Genomic DNA, 15912 nt, shown 5'->3' with positions numbered 1-15912 from the left:
TCATATATAAAATTAGATAGGAAACTAGTATCCTGACGGCTAGATCTAGGGTTTTGGGTCGAGCTAGTAGCCCTCAGTCCCTTCGTGGGAGGATTGCACATTGGACTTCGAGAAAAGGAATGCGTTCAGATACAGTTTGCTGTTTTGTGTTATTGCTCAAGCAGCTTTTCAAGGAGAATTTGATCTGAACTTACTAAGGTCGATTTAGTTTCTTGTAATTCCTAGACCCTCTGATGAAGCATCTTCTTGAACTTGGAAGTATTGGAAGCATACACCTTGTTATTTTAAAGTTTCGATCCTGGTTCCAAGTCCACTACCTGAATTGGTGTAGTGGAGATTACTGTTAAAGTTTCTGCATTACGGTTGCTTGTTTCGGTCATTGTTGCTTCAAGTTTTTTCAATTGGGAGTTCTGTATGAGAGTCTACAATCCTTTAGTTTTTCTTGCACCATAAAAACACTACTTAATTCAGCGTCGCAGTACTAGTACCGTAGTGAAGATTGCCATTGAATCATGACGTCTACTTGTGCACATGAGTGTTTGTTTTAATAGCACGAGTGTTACTCATCTCTCTCTGAAGTTATTTAGTTTATACACAAATTTTAAGTGCATTGCAAGACTTATTTTCACTTTTTGAAAATTGTGGCTTGTTTTCTTAAGAATATCTGTGTGTTTGTTTTTGTTTGTTTTTTATTTTTATTTTTGTCTCTGTTTTTTGAGGTTGCGTGTGCATATTTTTTCATTTTTTATTTGAGCCAACAGTGGGTTATTGAAATCTTTTTTTCAGATATTGCAAATTTTACTAAACTCAAAGAAGTATAATCTTTTGTTTTATTTTTTTATAATACAAGATATATATACTATTTATGCTCTTTTGTATTTTTGACATAAATATTGGTTTGAACAAAATGAACAATGTTTATACCTAGTTAAAAAAAACACCATTAACTATTTATTTCTTTTCTAGATGCTTTGTAGATTGTGTGCTTTTCATAGATCAATTTTGGCAAATATCTGAGTTTTATTTCACTAGCCGATTAGTTCAAATATCAAAGACAATTAATAAAAACAATCTGTAAATAATTTTTGAACATAATATTATTTACCATGATTTTTGAAGATTTATTTTATTTCTTAGCAAAGAAGATTGATATACTTGCTTAAGACTTTATATGACAAACAACATTATTTTCAAAATCTTTATCTATGTATTTTATTTGAAAGTCACTAAGCTTTTAACAACTTGTAAATTGATTCAAATGGAAGTTGGTCTCTTTCTTAAAAAAATATTTCTTAATTATAAAGTTAATAGTTAAATAGGAAATCCATACTTGACTTCTCAAATACATTTCCATAATCTTTATATTATATAAAAAAATTGTTGGAAGTTTGATGTTGCATGAATGTTTCATTTATTTATTTCACATATTTATTTTTGCAACTTGTACAAATTCTCTAAATTTGCAAGTAAAGATTTGACTTTTTAAACCTAAAATATGTTTTTTAATTTGGTTTTTTTTATCAAATATAAAAAATAAAATAAAAATAAAAACATTACAAAAACCTATTTGAACATTATATTTCCTATAGTTATAGTAAATCTAAACGAAAAAATAGGAAAAAGCCAAAAAAATAACAATTAATATTATTGTATTATTATGACTCTATGAAAATTGTTTTGTATAAAAGATTTGAAATATTAAATTCTGATAAAAATTTACAATTTGTGACTTGTGCAAGTATAAATGTAATCTTCTTCTTTTTCTTTTTTTCCAAATACATTTTTTTAATGTTAATGGTTCCTATATGTAGAAAACAAGTAGAAGGTCTAAAAATGCAAAGATAGAAATTGCATAATCTTTAGATTCTAAATAAATTTTTATTCTAAAACAAGAAAACGGTTTAGATGATAACACAAGACAATTACAAAATAATATTAGACAAAACTCTAGCCACACAATCTTTTATTGTAATTTGATTTTGATTTTTATTTATTTTAAGATGTTTAAGTTGTAAAGTAGTAATTCACACACACACACACACACACACACACATATATATATATATATATATATATATATATTAATTTTGATTGTGTATTCAAAATAGTAATGGCATTTTCTATAAAACTATGGAAATATCAAATTAAAATCATATAATATTTTTTAAAAAATCATATCTAATATTGTTACATTTGATACCAAATCAAATGTTTTGAAACATTAAAATAATTTCCTTACATCATGTTGTATTTTATAAATAATAATGATTTATTTGTGAGGCAAAATTTTACTTGGTATTAATTGATAGTTATTAGAATTTTGAAGTTTACACAAATAAAAAAAACTGTACTTTTGTTGCATGATTCAAATGTTATTGGTTGTTGCACAAACTTTCAACATGATTTTTACACTTAAAATTTCTTTTTTCTTTTTGCAAGAGATCCATCTAAAAATTAACATTATTATAAAGCCTGACCTTTTCATTAATATTCAATCATTCCAAATCTTGAAAGAATATCAACTTGAATTTTGCACCACAAAAAAACACATCTTTAAGACATCACTGCAACTGAATGCATTTGATCAACTACCTCAAACAGTTCCACTACAAACCCTCCTCATGCAACAAAAACTGAAGAGTAGTAACTCATTACAGAATGTTCAAGCAACGTGCAAATCCACCTTCACAATGAAGAATCTCAAACATGTTACTATCCTTGATATTACAATGTCGCTGTTCTCACCAAAAGTGAACAGATACAAAATGTGAAATATCTGTTGAAAAACAAAAGGAAATCAAAATATCGCTCATAAGAAAGAGGCTTCCCACTGCCCAATTACAGACGCGCATGCACCCACGCGGCAGCTCACGCAAAGTGACTCGCAGTGCCGGCGTCGCGGAAAAGGAAAAAAGCACCCGGTGTCGTCTCCGATGATCGTTTGGTCGCGGATCGATCCACCTTATCTGGTGGATGCCATGCCACCACCCACCACTTGCACTGATTCCTCCCTAGACGCCGAACCCAGCTCTCCGATTCCTACTTAGTGAGAGCCCTCGTAGATCTCGTCATTATCTGATTCTAGTTTTTCCGAACAGTGTGCGTCTGTGTATCAGTTTCGGTAATGGCTGCTGCAGCGATGCTTACCGTGGCTGCACCGAGCGCGCAGCTCGCCGCCTCCTTGCTCACTCCCCAGGTCTCCTTCCCCCGCGTCCAAGCTCAGGGTGCCTGGACCACCACTCGCGCCGCACCGCGGCTGAGGCTTGTGTGCATGGCCACGCCCACTGGGTCGTCAGGCCCCGCGATCAACACTGACGACAAGGTGGCGACGAAGATCGAGGACGCGCAGGAGGTTTGCGCGGGTGACAACCAGTCGGAGGAGTGCGCGGCCGCGTGGGACGAGGTGGAGGCTGCTGCCAAGGAGCAGGCCAAGACCGAGGATCCTATCGATAAGTACTGCAATGACAACCCCGAAGCCGATGAGTGCCGCGTCTACAACACCTGAGGAATTTGCCGACTAAACTGCCTTGAAATCTCGTAAGTGTCCCCCCCTGAAACTTTGGCTTCAAGCTCTTACTAGTCAACTGGATGTCAGATCGTGGTGAATTCGCGGCATGTGCCTTCGACCAGGGCAGGGGCTATGTATAACTTCTGCTGAAATTTTTGGTACCTCTGTTGGGAATTCCTGAACGACTTAATCAGTCACAAAAGATTATCTAATACAACTGTTGTGGGTATTAGTTTACCGAGCTCATGGTAAACTCTGAACCTATTCTAGCTTCGAGTATGATAAGTTGGATTCTCTACTTAAAAGAGAGTCCACAAGTATCACGAGTTCTGATGTCGAACTCCCAAGCGTTTGGAGTCCCCCTACAACAAGTCCTTTAACCCACTCAGTACATTTTAAAAGAACTGGACTAGTGTCAGGTCACAAATATTTAGTTAACTCTCTCGAAGCTTGATAGTAAAACATGACAGAAAGTTGCATTAAAGTACGTGCACTGTGCCCACTCTTCGGAATGGTTTCTGCGCTTTTTCACGAAATTCAGTTGCTTCATTCTGATGACTGTGCCCCTGACTGCAGGGAAGATTGGTGACTAGGGCAACCGTGTAGAGCCTCACCTTCCCGTATTTCGAGCACTGTAGTGTAGTGTTAATAGAACCTTTCAATTAATCTGGAGTTGATTTCAGATGATTTTCCTTCTGTAATGTATGAATATCTCTCCTGTTTGTTAAATTTGAATTTCTGGAGTTCATTTGCAACTATGGACCCAGATCTCAGTTAATCTTTCTAAGATCAACAACTTCGCAACATGTAATGAATTATTGTGTCGTACATATCTCATCTCTTTCTGTCTTAGAAATGAAGTGGTGTGATTCTGTTTTCTTTGCCTTCTTCACTTGCGGTGTTAATCTTAAAAAAACATAGGTACACAATCCTGACACACATGTACTCCCAAAATATATAGTGACGAAGACGATATTCCGCATCAATGCTGCGTATTAGCAATTAAAACAACATCAGAGGACATAATTTTCATCAAATACCTCTTCAGATTGAAAGAGTACAACATACGTTACACATCATTTATTGTAATTCTTAATACCCCATAGCAAATCAATAGTTGTTATCTCATCCACTGCATCAATAATATTTAAAGTAACTGTATCATCACACACTATACATGTAAATTTTTTTTCACGTCAACAAACAGTATTATTTCTGCTGTTTGGTAATTTCTGACAACAGGAGAGTTTGACTGTAGCAATTCCTAAGTAAATAATTCAACAATATTCAACTTTTTTGGAATACATTTAAATAAATTCTGTGACAACATTAAAACCTGTACAACACATTTAGAAAAACATACCATTGTAGGATTTTTTGGTCAAATTTTTGTTAAAGTATATATGAAGAAAAAACATGTTTTGGAGATCTTTGTACTGAAAAGCCCGCTTTGGAATCCTAAGTCCTTACCAAGGTTTTACACTTATTGAAAAGAAACTCTCAGTGAAAAGAAACTCTTCTTTAGATGCCTAGACCTTTAGATATAGTATAAAGTGAAAAGAGGACTTAAAACAAATCAAAATATTATTTCATTAGAAATCTAGGTTTATGAACTGATATCTTGATTCTAACAATTATAAGAAGTGTAAAAAAAATGAGTTTTTTTTTTTTTTTTTTTTTTTTAATATTTTAAAATTTTATGGTGATTTTTAGTGATTTTTCATGTAGCTTTTCAAAGCTTTTTAAAACCACCTCTTAGCCCACCTAAAATCCTTTGAGTCAATATTGTTTTTGCTATGCGAAAAAGAATACATTCTACCTTAACTTTTTCTTTCACAACCTCTTGAACTAATTTTTCTTAAGTATAAATCTAACTAATTGAGCTTGTTGAATTCAACTAATTAAAAGATTTAAAAGTTGCAGCCTCTCATCTTGTCTTTGAAGTAAAAAGACCCCCTTTAACTAAAGCTATTGTAGCCATATGATTTTTGATTTTAATTTTAATTTTAATTTTTTGATATCTTTAGTTATTTTGTGCCATACCAAAACTTAAAATTCATATGTTATTACAAAAAATCCTTTTACATTATTAGGTTTTAAAAAATGAATTACTTAAAACATTTTTAAAATTTTTATAATTTAAAAATATAGAATAGATAATAATAATAATAAAAAATTATTATAAAGTTTTATAGTTTTTTTATATAGTTTAAAACATTTTTAATAATTATGAGAATAATTTTTTTGTAAAATATATTAGTAGATAAAAGTAATTTGTTAAACTAAAAATAAGTGATTTTTCAAGGATTAAATGAATTTTAATTAATTATAGATTATCACATTAAATAATAGAATTTGGAATAAATAAGTTTGATAATTGTCCTTTAAATTTAATCCAAATCTTTTTCAAAAGACCATAATTATGCATGCATCAAGTTAAAATTGCATAAAAATATATAAGACAAGTAAATATAAGTTATTTTTCCACTACATTATGTTGACTTGAAAAGGATAATATAATTTCATTCTGTTCCCAAGTAAGCACATGCCATTTTCTACCACATTGACAAAACTGTAAACTTTAATATCTGATCATAAGTAATATTTAGATAAAACATGTAAATCACAATAATTATAAAGTAAACTCTACATTTAATTTAGTATTGTGGAGTTGGGATCACAACAAATAAGATATTGCCAACAAGTTGAGGTCTTTCTTTCCAAGGTTTTGAAGGAGATATATTATTTACATTAACAAAAATTAGGTCACAATTAGGTCACAATAAGGTATGGAAAATAGATAGAGGTTTTTACTAAATTGACCTACCCATGATGAAGAATATGAAAATCATGATGAATGTGATTGGTTTTCACTAGTTTCAGATCTAAGTAGTAGAGAAATGAATCTAGAGGTCATTTTTTTTCTTAATGATGATTAGAATGGGTGGGTAAATTTAGTAAAATCCTGAATCTTTTTATCATTCTCCTATATATATTCTTTTTTTTAATAGAGCACCAGAGATGTCTCTTGTGCAAAACTAGAAATTAAAATCAAAATCAGTAAAAATGTTTTACTCAATGCCACGGGTTTCTGTCGGTGAGGAAATACGATTCAACACTCTTTCATCTTTGAGCGGGAAGACGACCGCTTGAACCTCATACTTATACCCTATCTGGTTTTCTTAATACCCTGTGTGAGGAGTTCCATTCCGAGGCTGATACTCTTGTTTATGAACTTTGATACCCCTGACGGGTATATAGACAGGTATAAGTCTCGAACAACCTGCGCGAGAGAAGCTCCGCAGCAGTGTGAGAAGTTCGTTGCGGTTGCACTTCGGATTGATCTCTGTCTGTTCATGAATTTCTTGCGACTTTGTCCAAGGCTCTGATAATTGGCACATACATTAGCGTTTTAATGCACCACTAGTCTTTCTGTAGCAATTTTCTGCGTTTAATTTGAATGAGAATGGGCAACAAATGATGTTTTGAGCAAATGCCAGCACTCCGCCCTTACAGACTTGGTAGTTCGACAGTGATTTTTAGGTGATTGTTGAGGAATTCGTGGGTTGCAATCGGAGCTTGTCGAAGAGAGGTTCCGAATGGCAGCATGTTATCAGCAACCCATGCCTGTTGCGGCTGCAAAATCATCATCGTTTGTTTTGGGGTGTATGCGGTACAAGACAGGGTGTGATAAGAGGGAGCTGAATCTTATCCCCCTGATATGCGCCGCCTCTCAAATTGAGGTTTGTGGTCTTGAAAAAATTTCCATCTTTTATCTCTATCCTTTGTAGTTTAACTTATTTGAAAATTTCATTATACTGAAATAATTTAGTTCACGTGTAATTTGCACATTTTGCCCTAGTTCTTGTCCCAGAAAGGAATCACGCCTTATATTGGTTCAAACATGTCTTATCCGAGAGCAGATAATCGCGTTTTCTTGTCGATGGATGTACCTAGATACCGGTATTGAAGTCATTAGTGTGAGTATTTGCAGTGTTTATCAATTTGATATCGGATGTGGTGCTTATCTTTGTAGCTTTCTGTATTTTTTCCACATACTGGGGATGCAGCTGAAGAAAAGTCAGAGAATAACTGCATACTTGCAACGTTGCACTCTATTTGCCGTACCTAGGCATAGCCATCTTGGGAATCGGAGGGGCAACAATAGTAAATTGGTTGTTACATCTGCTGCTAAAGAAATTCTCTTCGACCAAGAATCTCGATCAGCACTTCAAGCAGGAATTGACAAGCTGGCGGATGCTGTAGGTGTTACGTTAGGGCCGCGAGGTGATATTAGGTCTCTTCTTTCATTGTCTTTTGGCAGCATGATGAGAATTCACATTTAGGAGGTTTTTATCTGTTTTTTGTTGCACTTGTTGATGCCGTAATCTTCTTCTTTTTTCTTTTTCTTTTTTTATTTTATTTCTTTTATTTCTTTTCCTCAGGACAGTGATAACATCCCGCTGCGTGACGATCTTTAAGTTATGAAGCGGTCATCTGTGTTTCTACTTAAAATTTGGTGTTGCTTGATTGATATGAGTACAGGACGTAATGTGGTTCTTGATGATCCTAGCGAACCCAAGGTGATAAATGATGGTGTCACAATTGCACGTGCTATTGATCTTCCTAATTCAATAGAAAATGCGGGAGCAGCTCTTATCAGAGAGGTAATGCACATACAAGCTTGTTCTCAACCTGCATAATTTCTCAGGGTCAATCATAAATGATTTACTTAATGTCCTCTTCATTTATTAAGCTTATTCGGTTTGACTTGGAGGATTACCCATTAAGTTGTTTGATCTGCTTGTTCCATGACGTAAATTGCAAATTTGTCTAAACAGAAATTCTTACTTTGTTATTATAACCTTCATATGCTCCACACTGGAGTTTTTTAACTGTCCGTAGTACTAGAAGTAATGCTGTGTCATAACTCGTGGAACTCAAATTAAGTAAGTGACATAGATTTTCTTCACTCTTTGTACGTTTGCAGGTTGCTAGCAAGACAAATGACTCTGCAGGTGATGGTACCACTACTGCCTGTGTGCTTGCAAGGGAATTCATAAAACTCGGGCTCCAGAATGTCAGTGCAGGTGCCAATCCAATAGCTATTAAGAAAGGAATTGACAAGACGATTTCAGCTCTTATTGAGGAGCTCAAGAGGCAGTCTCGTCCGGTGCAAGGCCGTGATGACATTAAAGGTAGAATCATGAATGAATCCGTTTGTCAGGTTCATGTGAGTATAACTAGCTCATATTTCAGGTGTTTGGTCCTATCAGTACATAAGAGTATTCTTCTGACATGTTCTGTACAGCTGTAGCCTCCATATCTGCTGGGAATGACGATTTTGTTGGGACTATGATTGCCGATGCGATTGAGAAGGTTGGGCCCGATGGTGTTTTGTCAATCGAATCTTCTTCCTCTTTTGAGACAACAATCAAAGTGGAGGAAGGCATGGAGGTAAGTCTGGTATTATTGCTTGAACTGTTTCAGCAACTTACTACCGTAATCTTTCGCATGCTGCTTCTGTGATTCACTGACCTATTTCTACCAGTGGATGAAATTTTGTTCACCACTATACCCGGGGTGCATATTTATCTGCTGGGCCTCAAGAATCTATGAATTGCAAGGTACTCTGATAAGATGATGACTTGGTAAGTTTCACTCCTTTTGTAGATTGAAAAGGGCTACCTATCTCCTCATTTCGTCACCAATCAGGAGAAGCTTTTAGTAGAGTTTGAGAACTGCAAGGTTCTTGTTACAGATGCACCTATTACCAGCATCAAGGAGATCATAACAATGATTGAGAAAACCACTCAGTTGAATGTTCCTCTTCTAATCATTGCGGAGGATGTGTCTGGTGAAGCGCTAGCAACATTGGTAGTGAATAAGTTGCGAGGAATTGTAAAAGTGGCTGCAATCAAAGCTCATGGATATGGACCCAGCAAACAAGCGCTTCTTCAAGATATTGCAATTCTGACAGGTTTTTCATCACTCATTTGAATATCACCTGCTCGTCTTTCGTCTAAATCTAAGTAGAAACTCAGTTCCAGCTCTACATCTTAAAACGAAGTGTGTTTTACACGTCTTGATGTGGAGAATACGATGTGTCTTTGTTACAGTCGTCTTCATTGTGCTCAGTTGTCTTCAGGTGCTGACTTCTTAGCTTCGGATCTCGGGATGTCTGTGGAAGACGCTTCCGTCTACCAGTTAGGAGTGGCCAGAAAAGTTACTATCTCTGATAAAAAAACTATCATTATCTCTGATAACGCAACTAAAGAAGAAATTCAGGCCCGCGTTGCTCAATTGAAGAAGGAAATGGCAGAGACATCATCTTCTAGAGAAGCACAGTTGCTCTCTCAGCGCATTGCCAAACTATCTGGCGGTGTTGCTGTTATTAAGGTATTTACAGCAGCCATGCCCTTGTTCTGATAACATAATAATGGAAACACGGGCATTTTTCCACATCACCATGTAATTACTGTTTACGATCTGAAGCTGGTAAAGATGATTTAGCTATTGAACAATTCTTTCACAATCGTACTGTCACTTGGAAGCATGATGTGATGCATTCTATCTGGATGCAGTATCCTATTCGTTCATTTTTCACTACAGGCTTTTTGCCCAAATTAAACTGGGAGATCTTTGTTCACTCTGAAATGTATCTTGGTGCTCAAAGGGGATTTTTCATCTATCATTTCTGAATTTCAACTGCAGGAAGAGGTAAAATTTTAACCTGAGAACGTTTTGCTGCTCAGGTTGGAGGTGCAACTGAGATAGAGTTGGTGGATCGGAAGCTACGAATTGAGGATGCTAAGAACGCAACTTTTGCCGCCATCGCGGAAGGCATTGTTCCTGGTGGCGGTGCGGCCCTTGTTCATTTATCATCCTTCGTGCCAAGTATAAAAATCTCGTTCCAAGACCCTGAGGAGATGCTTGGAGCTGATATTGTGCAAAAGGTCAGGAGTTTCACTACCAAGGTTTTTTAATTTAGCCACGTTGCTTACAATCAAATAACATCTCGGATGTATTTGAGTTAACATCAGATGGGTATTGGTTTCAGTAGCTTACACGCACTATGTACTGATGAGAAGGGGTACTTTTTCCCATTTGGAATGGTTGCAGGCATTGTTAGCACCTGCATCGCTGATTGCAAGCAACGCAGGGGTGGAAGGCGATGTAGTGGTCGAGAAGATATTAGATCTTGAGTGGGCTTTTGGATACAATGCAATGTCAGACAAATACGAGAACCTTCTAGAGTCAGGTGTAATTGACCCAGCAAAGGTTACCAGGTGTGCCTTACAAAATGCTGCCTCCGTTGCTGGTATGGTTCTAAGCACCCAAGCCGTTGTGTTTGATAAGGTAAAGCAACCCTCTGGCGTCTCTGAACTACCTGGAATGCCTCAACTCGGATATTAGGAGATTGAAGATACCTAGATATCATTTAGATTTGGCGCTTGCCTTGGGAGTCTCAATTTTTATCCTCCTGTGGGCAGTCCGGCAACTTCAGGTATACCACCATAATAGGTTGCGAGATTTCAGATTGCAGTGATAACTTTGATTATAACTCTACGAATACAAATTTATCAAATGTCTTTGTAATTCTCTAAAATATAGGTTGCAGATAGCTTCGCGTTTGCAGTGGCGTGTGAAACTAGTTCAGGATCACTGTCTTTTAATGTCCTGGGTTCGATAGTTCATGCTCTTGAATGTTGTGTGAGAGTATTCTTTTGCCTCGATAATTCGTGTCAGGAATTTGCAGGCTTAAACTAAATACAGGCTTTGCAAACGCATGCATAAGATGTAACCTTGAAGCACATTGATTTTGCGCCTTTATCTCTACCTGAAGTCCTCACTAGTAGCCCCAGATTTTAAGCTGTTGTAGAGAGTCAAGTGGGAAATGTGTTGGTGTCCCTTGTGCTTCATCATGAAGACTTTGAAAGTATGCTGGAATTATTTGTCTCTTCTAGTGCTACTCCTGTGCTTCATTCTACAATGAATTTGCATCAACTCATCCGGGGCGTTCATATTGTTCCCCAGACATCGGTTGCTCAGCGTGGTATCACTGTCCACTGCACAATGGAAATACAAATGTGCACAACTTGAGACATCAGACACCAGAATCTTATGGCGTTGAGAGATCTTCACAAAAACACACAGAACGACTTGCTTCCCGTTGATTGAAGTAGCCATGCATTTTGATACAAGTAGAGAAAGCCCTCTGGAAGTTCAAACTGCATCGCTCATTTAACAACAAACTCCTCAAATCATGTATTTGTGGAGTGATCACACAAAGAACACTGAAACATTCTGAAGGACAAGTGGAAATTATAGTGGGATAAGTAAACCTAGATTCCAAACGTCCAAAAGCTTCAAGAGCAGATTCCGAACAGGTGAACAAGTTCTGAAACGGAATGGTCTCCGAAAATGGATGAATAAAAAAAGTCGGCTAAGGATGAACCACGGCGTTCGTGTCCGGACTCTCGAAGCAAGACAGTGCAAGATGCTAAAACCCTAAATGTCTACCTGCGAAAAAATTCATTGGGTACAAATTCTTCAAGGTCTCCAGTCTGCTGCGCCCAGTCGATCGATCGATCATGGCCAGGGTTGCACAATTTGCTAAGCGCTTCGTAGATGCTGCATCGTCGCTCGGCCCCGCGAGCTACAACGCTGGTATGTTTCAGCTGTTACTTTTCGGTTTTGTGAGATTTTTGAGTTAGACACCGTAGGTTTATGTTCTAGAGAATGACAAGTGCAGTTGATTTTTCCTGTGGATCGATTACGCGAAAAAAGAGCTCTCCTTGGGGTTAGTATGGGAGTTTTTCTTTTCGTTAATTTCGGATGCGTGCTTTGGAAAATTCGGTGAATTTGTTTGTACTTGGCAGAGGTGGTAGGGGGTGAAGGAGTGGGTGCTGCGTCTTTGCTGTTCAGAAGGTGGGCTACGAAGAAAGCCGGAGGTTCGACTCAGAATGGCCGCGATTCTTTACCTAAAAACCTTGGAGTGAAGAAGTATGGAGGACAGGTAAGAGGATCCGCCGTCTGTCTGAACCATATGTAGGTCTACAATTTGTTAGTTTTTTTCGTCTTTTTATTTTGCTATCTCCTCAACTCTCTCTCTCGTAGAAAATCAATTTTTCTTGCTGTACATGTAATTAGAACATTATTGTCATGTGTCTTTCTTTCGGCACGTGATTGATTTAGCATTTTTGATTTTACTCATGCAACGACTGAATTTAAATTTTTTTAGGGTAGGTTGCTCTTTGATTTCGCAATGATTTTGCGCGGTTTTGTCTACGACATAGCCACGCCTTGAGCCTCGTTCCTCCAATTTTTATGTGATGTGTACAGCTTCGAACACTTCAACTCATATTGAATTTTCCTCTGTTCTTGCAGAAGGTAATACCGGGAAATATCATTGTCCGGCAGCGAGGCACTAGGTTTCATCCGGGCGATTTTGTAGGCATGGGCCGAGACCATACCTTGTTTGCACTTGCGGGTGGGCAGGTAAAGTTTGCGAAAGATCCTTTGACAGGTCGCAAATGGGTGCACGTAGAGCCAACTGGTGGCCCTCCCGTCCACCCTGCATTCAGCCAACAAAAACCCCACCCTGGCTTTAGCCATCTTAGCAGCTCCAAAAATTCAGAGAAGGCTACTGCAGAGGTCACCAACTAGTTTAGTGCTAGCTTCTTCAGGGACGAGCAGGCTGTAAAATAGTGCAAGCAGGACTGCGTTTTTTTGTCAATGTTTGTGACCAGAAAAAGGCATTCTTCTGAATGCAACTATGGGCTTGTTGATCGGGAATATGATGAAGACAGAAGCATGACATTATGATGCTGGCACGTACAGGTAGAAGGCATGTCATTGAAAATGGTATTAAGAATTATAGAAATTTGGAAACCGGGCCATTTTAGGATTATTCATTACGAAAGGGAGCCGAGTTGTTGGCTTTGTTCAATCTAAACGTGTTCGGCTGGATATTATCTCAAAATCGATTTAAACGGATCAACCATACCTGTATTTGTGTGGAGTCGGGTCGACATCATCTACTTCGTTTCCTTCAGTATTGTATCCGCATTCTCATTTTAGCCCACCCTTGTGCTACGAAGGTTGGAAGCATTCATTTCTTCAGGAACTGCTCATCTTAGCTACTAAGGAAAATGAAGCCTTGCATGATGTAAGGACATAGGTCGAAACCAGGTGAAGCTTTGATGGAGACCATCTTACCATCGCTCAAACATACACACATCGGATACAATGTTTGATAAAAAGCAAAATCCAAAACATGAGTTAACACCATTTGCTAAACAGAAATCTTAGTGTATCCCTACTATCAAAGGAAAACTTTAGCAGTTACAGTTTAGGGTCTAGGGTTACATGACTTAATAAACAATGTAGCCAAGAGTTTTATAAGCATATGTTTTATTAATACCACACAATAAATAATCAAAGAATACTTTTGAAACATTCAATAAAAATTTCTGGTTAATATATAAATATGTAGATAAATACATACATATTTTACTAAAAAGGATTTGTGACAGTTTTATTTTTATTCATTTATTTTTTTTATGTACAAGAGTAAATTTTTTATATATAAAAGAGAGATGTGTCTAGTATTATTAGCATATTGAGCATTTTTTTTCTCAAAGAAAAAATCTTTTTGGTAGCATTTTAAAAATAGATTTTTCAATTAATTATTTGTTTTAGTTGCATCGTGAATATGATTCTTCAATCAACTATTTTTTTCTTTGTTTTGTTTGTATTAAAATATGAAACTATTTTTATTTTATTTTATTTTCAATGTTTTAGTTGATATTATTATTATTATTTTTATCTTTTTAGAAGCAATGTTGGAGTCTAAAAGTACATAAAAAAATATTTATTTGACAATGATAGTTCATAGGTGTTCAACATCAAAAACATGATTTGTTTTAGAGACATTACTATGATATAGGCTAGAATTGGATATTATTTCAAAGGACATGTGTCATGGACATACATATTTATTCTAATATATACCTATATGATTAAGTAGAAGTAGGTAAAAGTAAATTTATTTCATATTATTTTTTAGAAAAGCTTCTTAGAAGCTCTAAATATATATAACTTCCAATTTCTGTCTTGTTATAAAAATGAGAGGATTATCCCATTTCTATTGTTGTATTTTGAAAGTTATGGACTATCCACCTTTAAATAAATAATCTTATTTTCTAACACTGATTTTTTTCTTAAAAAGAGTGGATTATCCCTCTTTGTGGAAATTTTCATTTGATATTAGAGATTGTAGACTACCCTCTTTTAATTTGACTTTTGAATTTGTTTGAGCTGTCTATGGAAGGAAAGATTATGGATGCTACTCTCAATGGAAGTGAACATAGATTTGCAACTATTGCAAATCTTCATGAGCTTATCAATATTCTAAGAATAAAAATCTCATGTATTTGCAATGTAAATCATGGAGGTATTATTCCCATGCCTATGGAAGAAGTTTAGAGTCTGCATCAAGAAGTATAATTGAAGGAAGTAAGTAGATCAAGCTTACAACCAAATCTAATAAGTTTTACTTCTACAAGTATGATAGGATCAAGGATTAGTATGCCTAAGGAGTTTGATGGAATAAGATCAAAATTTTGAAGATTTTTGTAATAAATCAAGCATTATCTAAAGTTGCATCTCTTCCAATACTTTGATGGATTTACTTAATTTGGATTTATAGGTGCACTTCTATTTAGAGTGCTCTCTCTTACTTAACACCTTTAATAGAAAAGAATTTGTAGCTCCTTTATGATTTGAATTTATTCCTAGAAGTTTTTACAACCATATTTGGAAAAAGTAATCAAGAAAGAGTAGTAGAGATCAAGTTCTTATCTTTAGAGTAAGGATCACAATAAGCCACCATATATGCTACTGAATTCCAAAACCTTGCTTGCGACATGGATTGGAATAAAAAATCCAATATCAATCAATTTTGATATGAATTGAAGGATTATGTGAAATTTTTATTATTGACAATATTAAAGGCACAATCTTTGAAATAATTTATTGCTCAAGCTATTACATATGACAATTGATTATTTGAAAGATGTCAAAAACAAAGACTTGGCTGAAGAAGAATAAGTCAAATAATGACGATAGCTCTCAAGTTTTCATAAATTTATTCATTAAGGCCAAAATCAATTCAAATTAATAAGGTATGTTTTAAACTCCTCACAGAGCAAAAAAAAGACTTCATGATACTAAGAGGATTTATGCTTATATTGTAGAAAAACTAAACACACTTTTCAACATTGTCCAAAAAAACAAAGCAACCACAAAATGACAAGCATGGTTGCCAAACAAGACAATATGTCAAAAAACGAGTTTTTTTATCTACAATAGAGACTGTGCAACTAAAATCTTGCATAGCT

The 15912-nt window shown here is 35.8% G+C and overlaps 3 protein-coding genes across 4 annotated transcripts; all 3 read left to right on the top strand.

Annotated features, from left to right (window-relative positions):
• Positions 1 to 3087: 3087 nt before the first annotated feature.
• Positions 3088 to 4304, top strand: LOC112295962 (calvin cycle protein CP12-2, chloroplastic). Its single transcript, XM_024548007.3, has 2 exons — positions 3088 to 3537; positions 4085 to 4304. Exon 1 carries the CDS (start codon positions 3125 to 3127, stop codon positions 3503 to 3505), a length of 381 nt encoding a protein of 126 aa, XP_024403775.1. The 5' UTR covers positions 3088 to 3124; the 3' UTR covers positions 3506 to 3537; positions 4085 to 4304.
• A 2504-nt stretch (positions 4305 to 6808) lies between these two features.
• Positions 6809 to 11128, top strand: LOC112295959 (ruBisCO large subunit-binding protein subunit alpha). 2 transcript variants are annotated; one of them, XM_024548004.3, is made up of 9 exons: positions 6809 to 7251; positions 7579 to 7795; positions 8054 to 8175; positions 8499 to 8706; positions 8820 to 8965; positions 9182 to 9488; positions 9657 to 9907; positions 10264 to 10464; positions 10631 to 11128. In XM_024548004.3, exons 1-9 carry the CDS (start codon positions 7108 to 7110, stop codon positions 10922 to 10924), a joined length of 1890 nt encoding a protein of 629 aa, XP_024403772.1. In that variant the 5' UTR covers positions 6809 to 7107; the 3' UTR covers positions 10925 to 11128. The 2 variants fall into 2 exon arrangements, with proteins under 2 accessions (XP_024403772.1, XP_024403773.1); XM_024548005.3 differs by having other exon boundaries at positions 6820 to 7251; positions 7545 to 7795.
• A 932-nt stretch (positions 11129 to 12060) lies between these two features.
• Positions 12061 to 13516, top strand: LOC112295960 (uncharacterized). Its single transcript, XM_024548006.2, has 3 exons — positions 12061 to 12178; positions 12391 to 12527; positions 12899 to 13516. The coding sequence occupies exons 1-3, from the start codon at positions 12103 to 12105 to the stop codon at positions 13175 to 13177; spliced, it is 492 nt and encodes a 163-aa protein (XP_024403774.1). The 5' UTR covers positions 12061 to 12102; the 3' UTR covers positions 13178 to 13516.
• Positions 13517 to 15912: the final 2396 nt, after the last annotated feature.

This window comes from Physcomitrium patens, chromosome 19 (genome assembly GCF_059467195.1).
Source record: "Physcomitrium patens ecotype Gransden chromosome 19, ASM5946719v1, whole genome shotgun sequence".
Classification (NCBI taxonomy): domain Eukaryota; kingdom Viridiplantae; phylum Streptophyta; class Bryopsida; order Funariales; family Funariaceae; genus Physcomitrium; species Physcomitrium patens.
The sequence above is the reverse complement of the archived record's forward strand: the minus strand, read 5'-3'. Positions and strand labels throughout refer to the sequence as shown.

Coding starts and splice junctions, on each gene's coding strand:
- LOC112295962 (XM_024548007.3), top strand. CDS start 3,125: ATGGCTGCTGCAGCGATGCTTACCGTGGCTGCACCGAGCGCGCAGCTC.
- LOC112295960 (XM_024548006.2), top strand. CDS start 12,103: ATGGCCAGGGTTGCACAATTTGCTAAGCGCTTCGTAGATGCTGCATCG. Junction 12,179..12,390: donor CCCCGCGAGCTACAACGCTG/GTATGTTTCAGC, acceptor TGTACTTGGCAG/AGGTGGTAGGGGGTGAAGGA. Junction 12,528..12,898: donor TGAAGAAGTATGGAGGACAG/GTAAGAGGATCC, acceptor CTGTTCTTGCAG/AAGGTAATACCGGGAAATAT.
- LOC112295959 (XM_024548004.3), top strand. CDS start 7,108: ATGGCAGCATGTTATCAGCAACCCATGCCTGTTGCGGCTGCAAAATCA. Junction 7,252..7,578: donor GCGCCGCCTCTCAAATTGAG/GTTTGTGGTCTT, acceptor CTGGGGATGCAG/CTGAAGAAAAGTCAGAGAAT. Junction 10,465..10,630: donor GAGCTGATATTGTGCAAAAG/GTCAGGAGTTTC, acceptor GAATGGTTGCAG/GCATTGTTAGCACCTGCATC.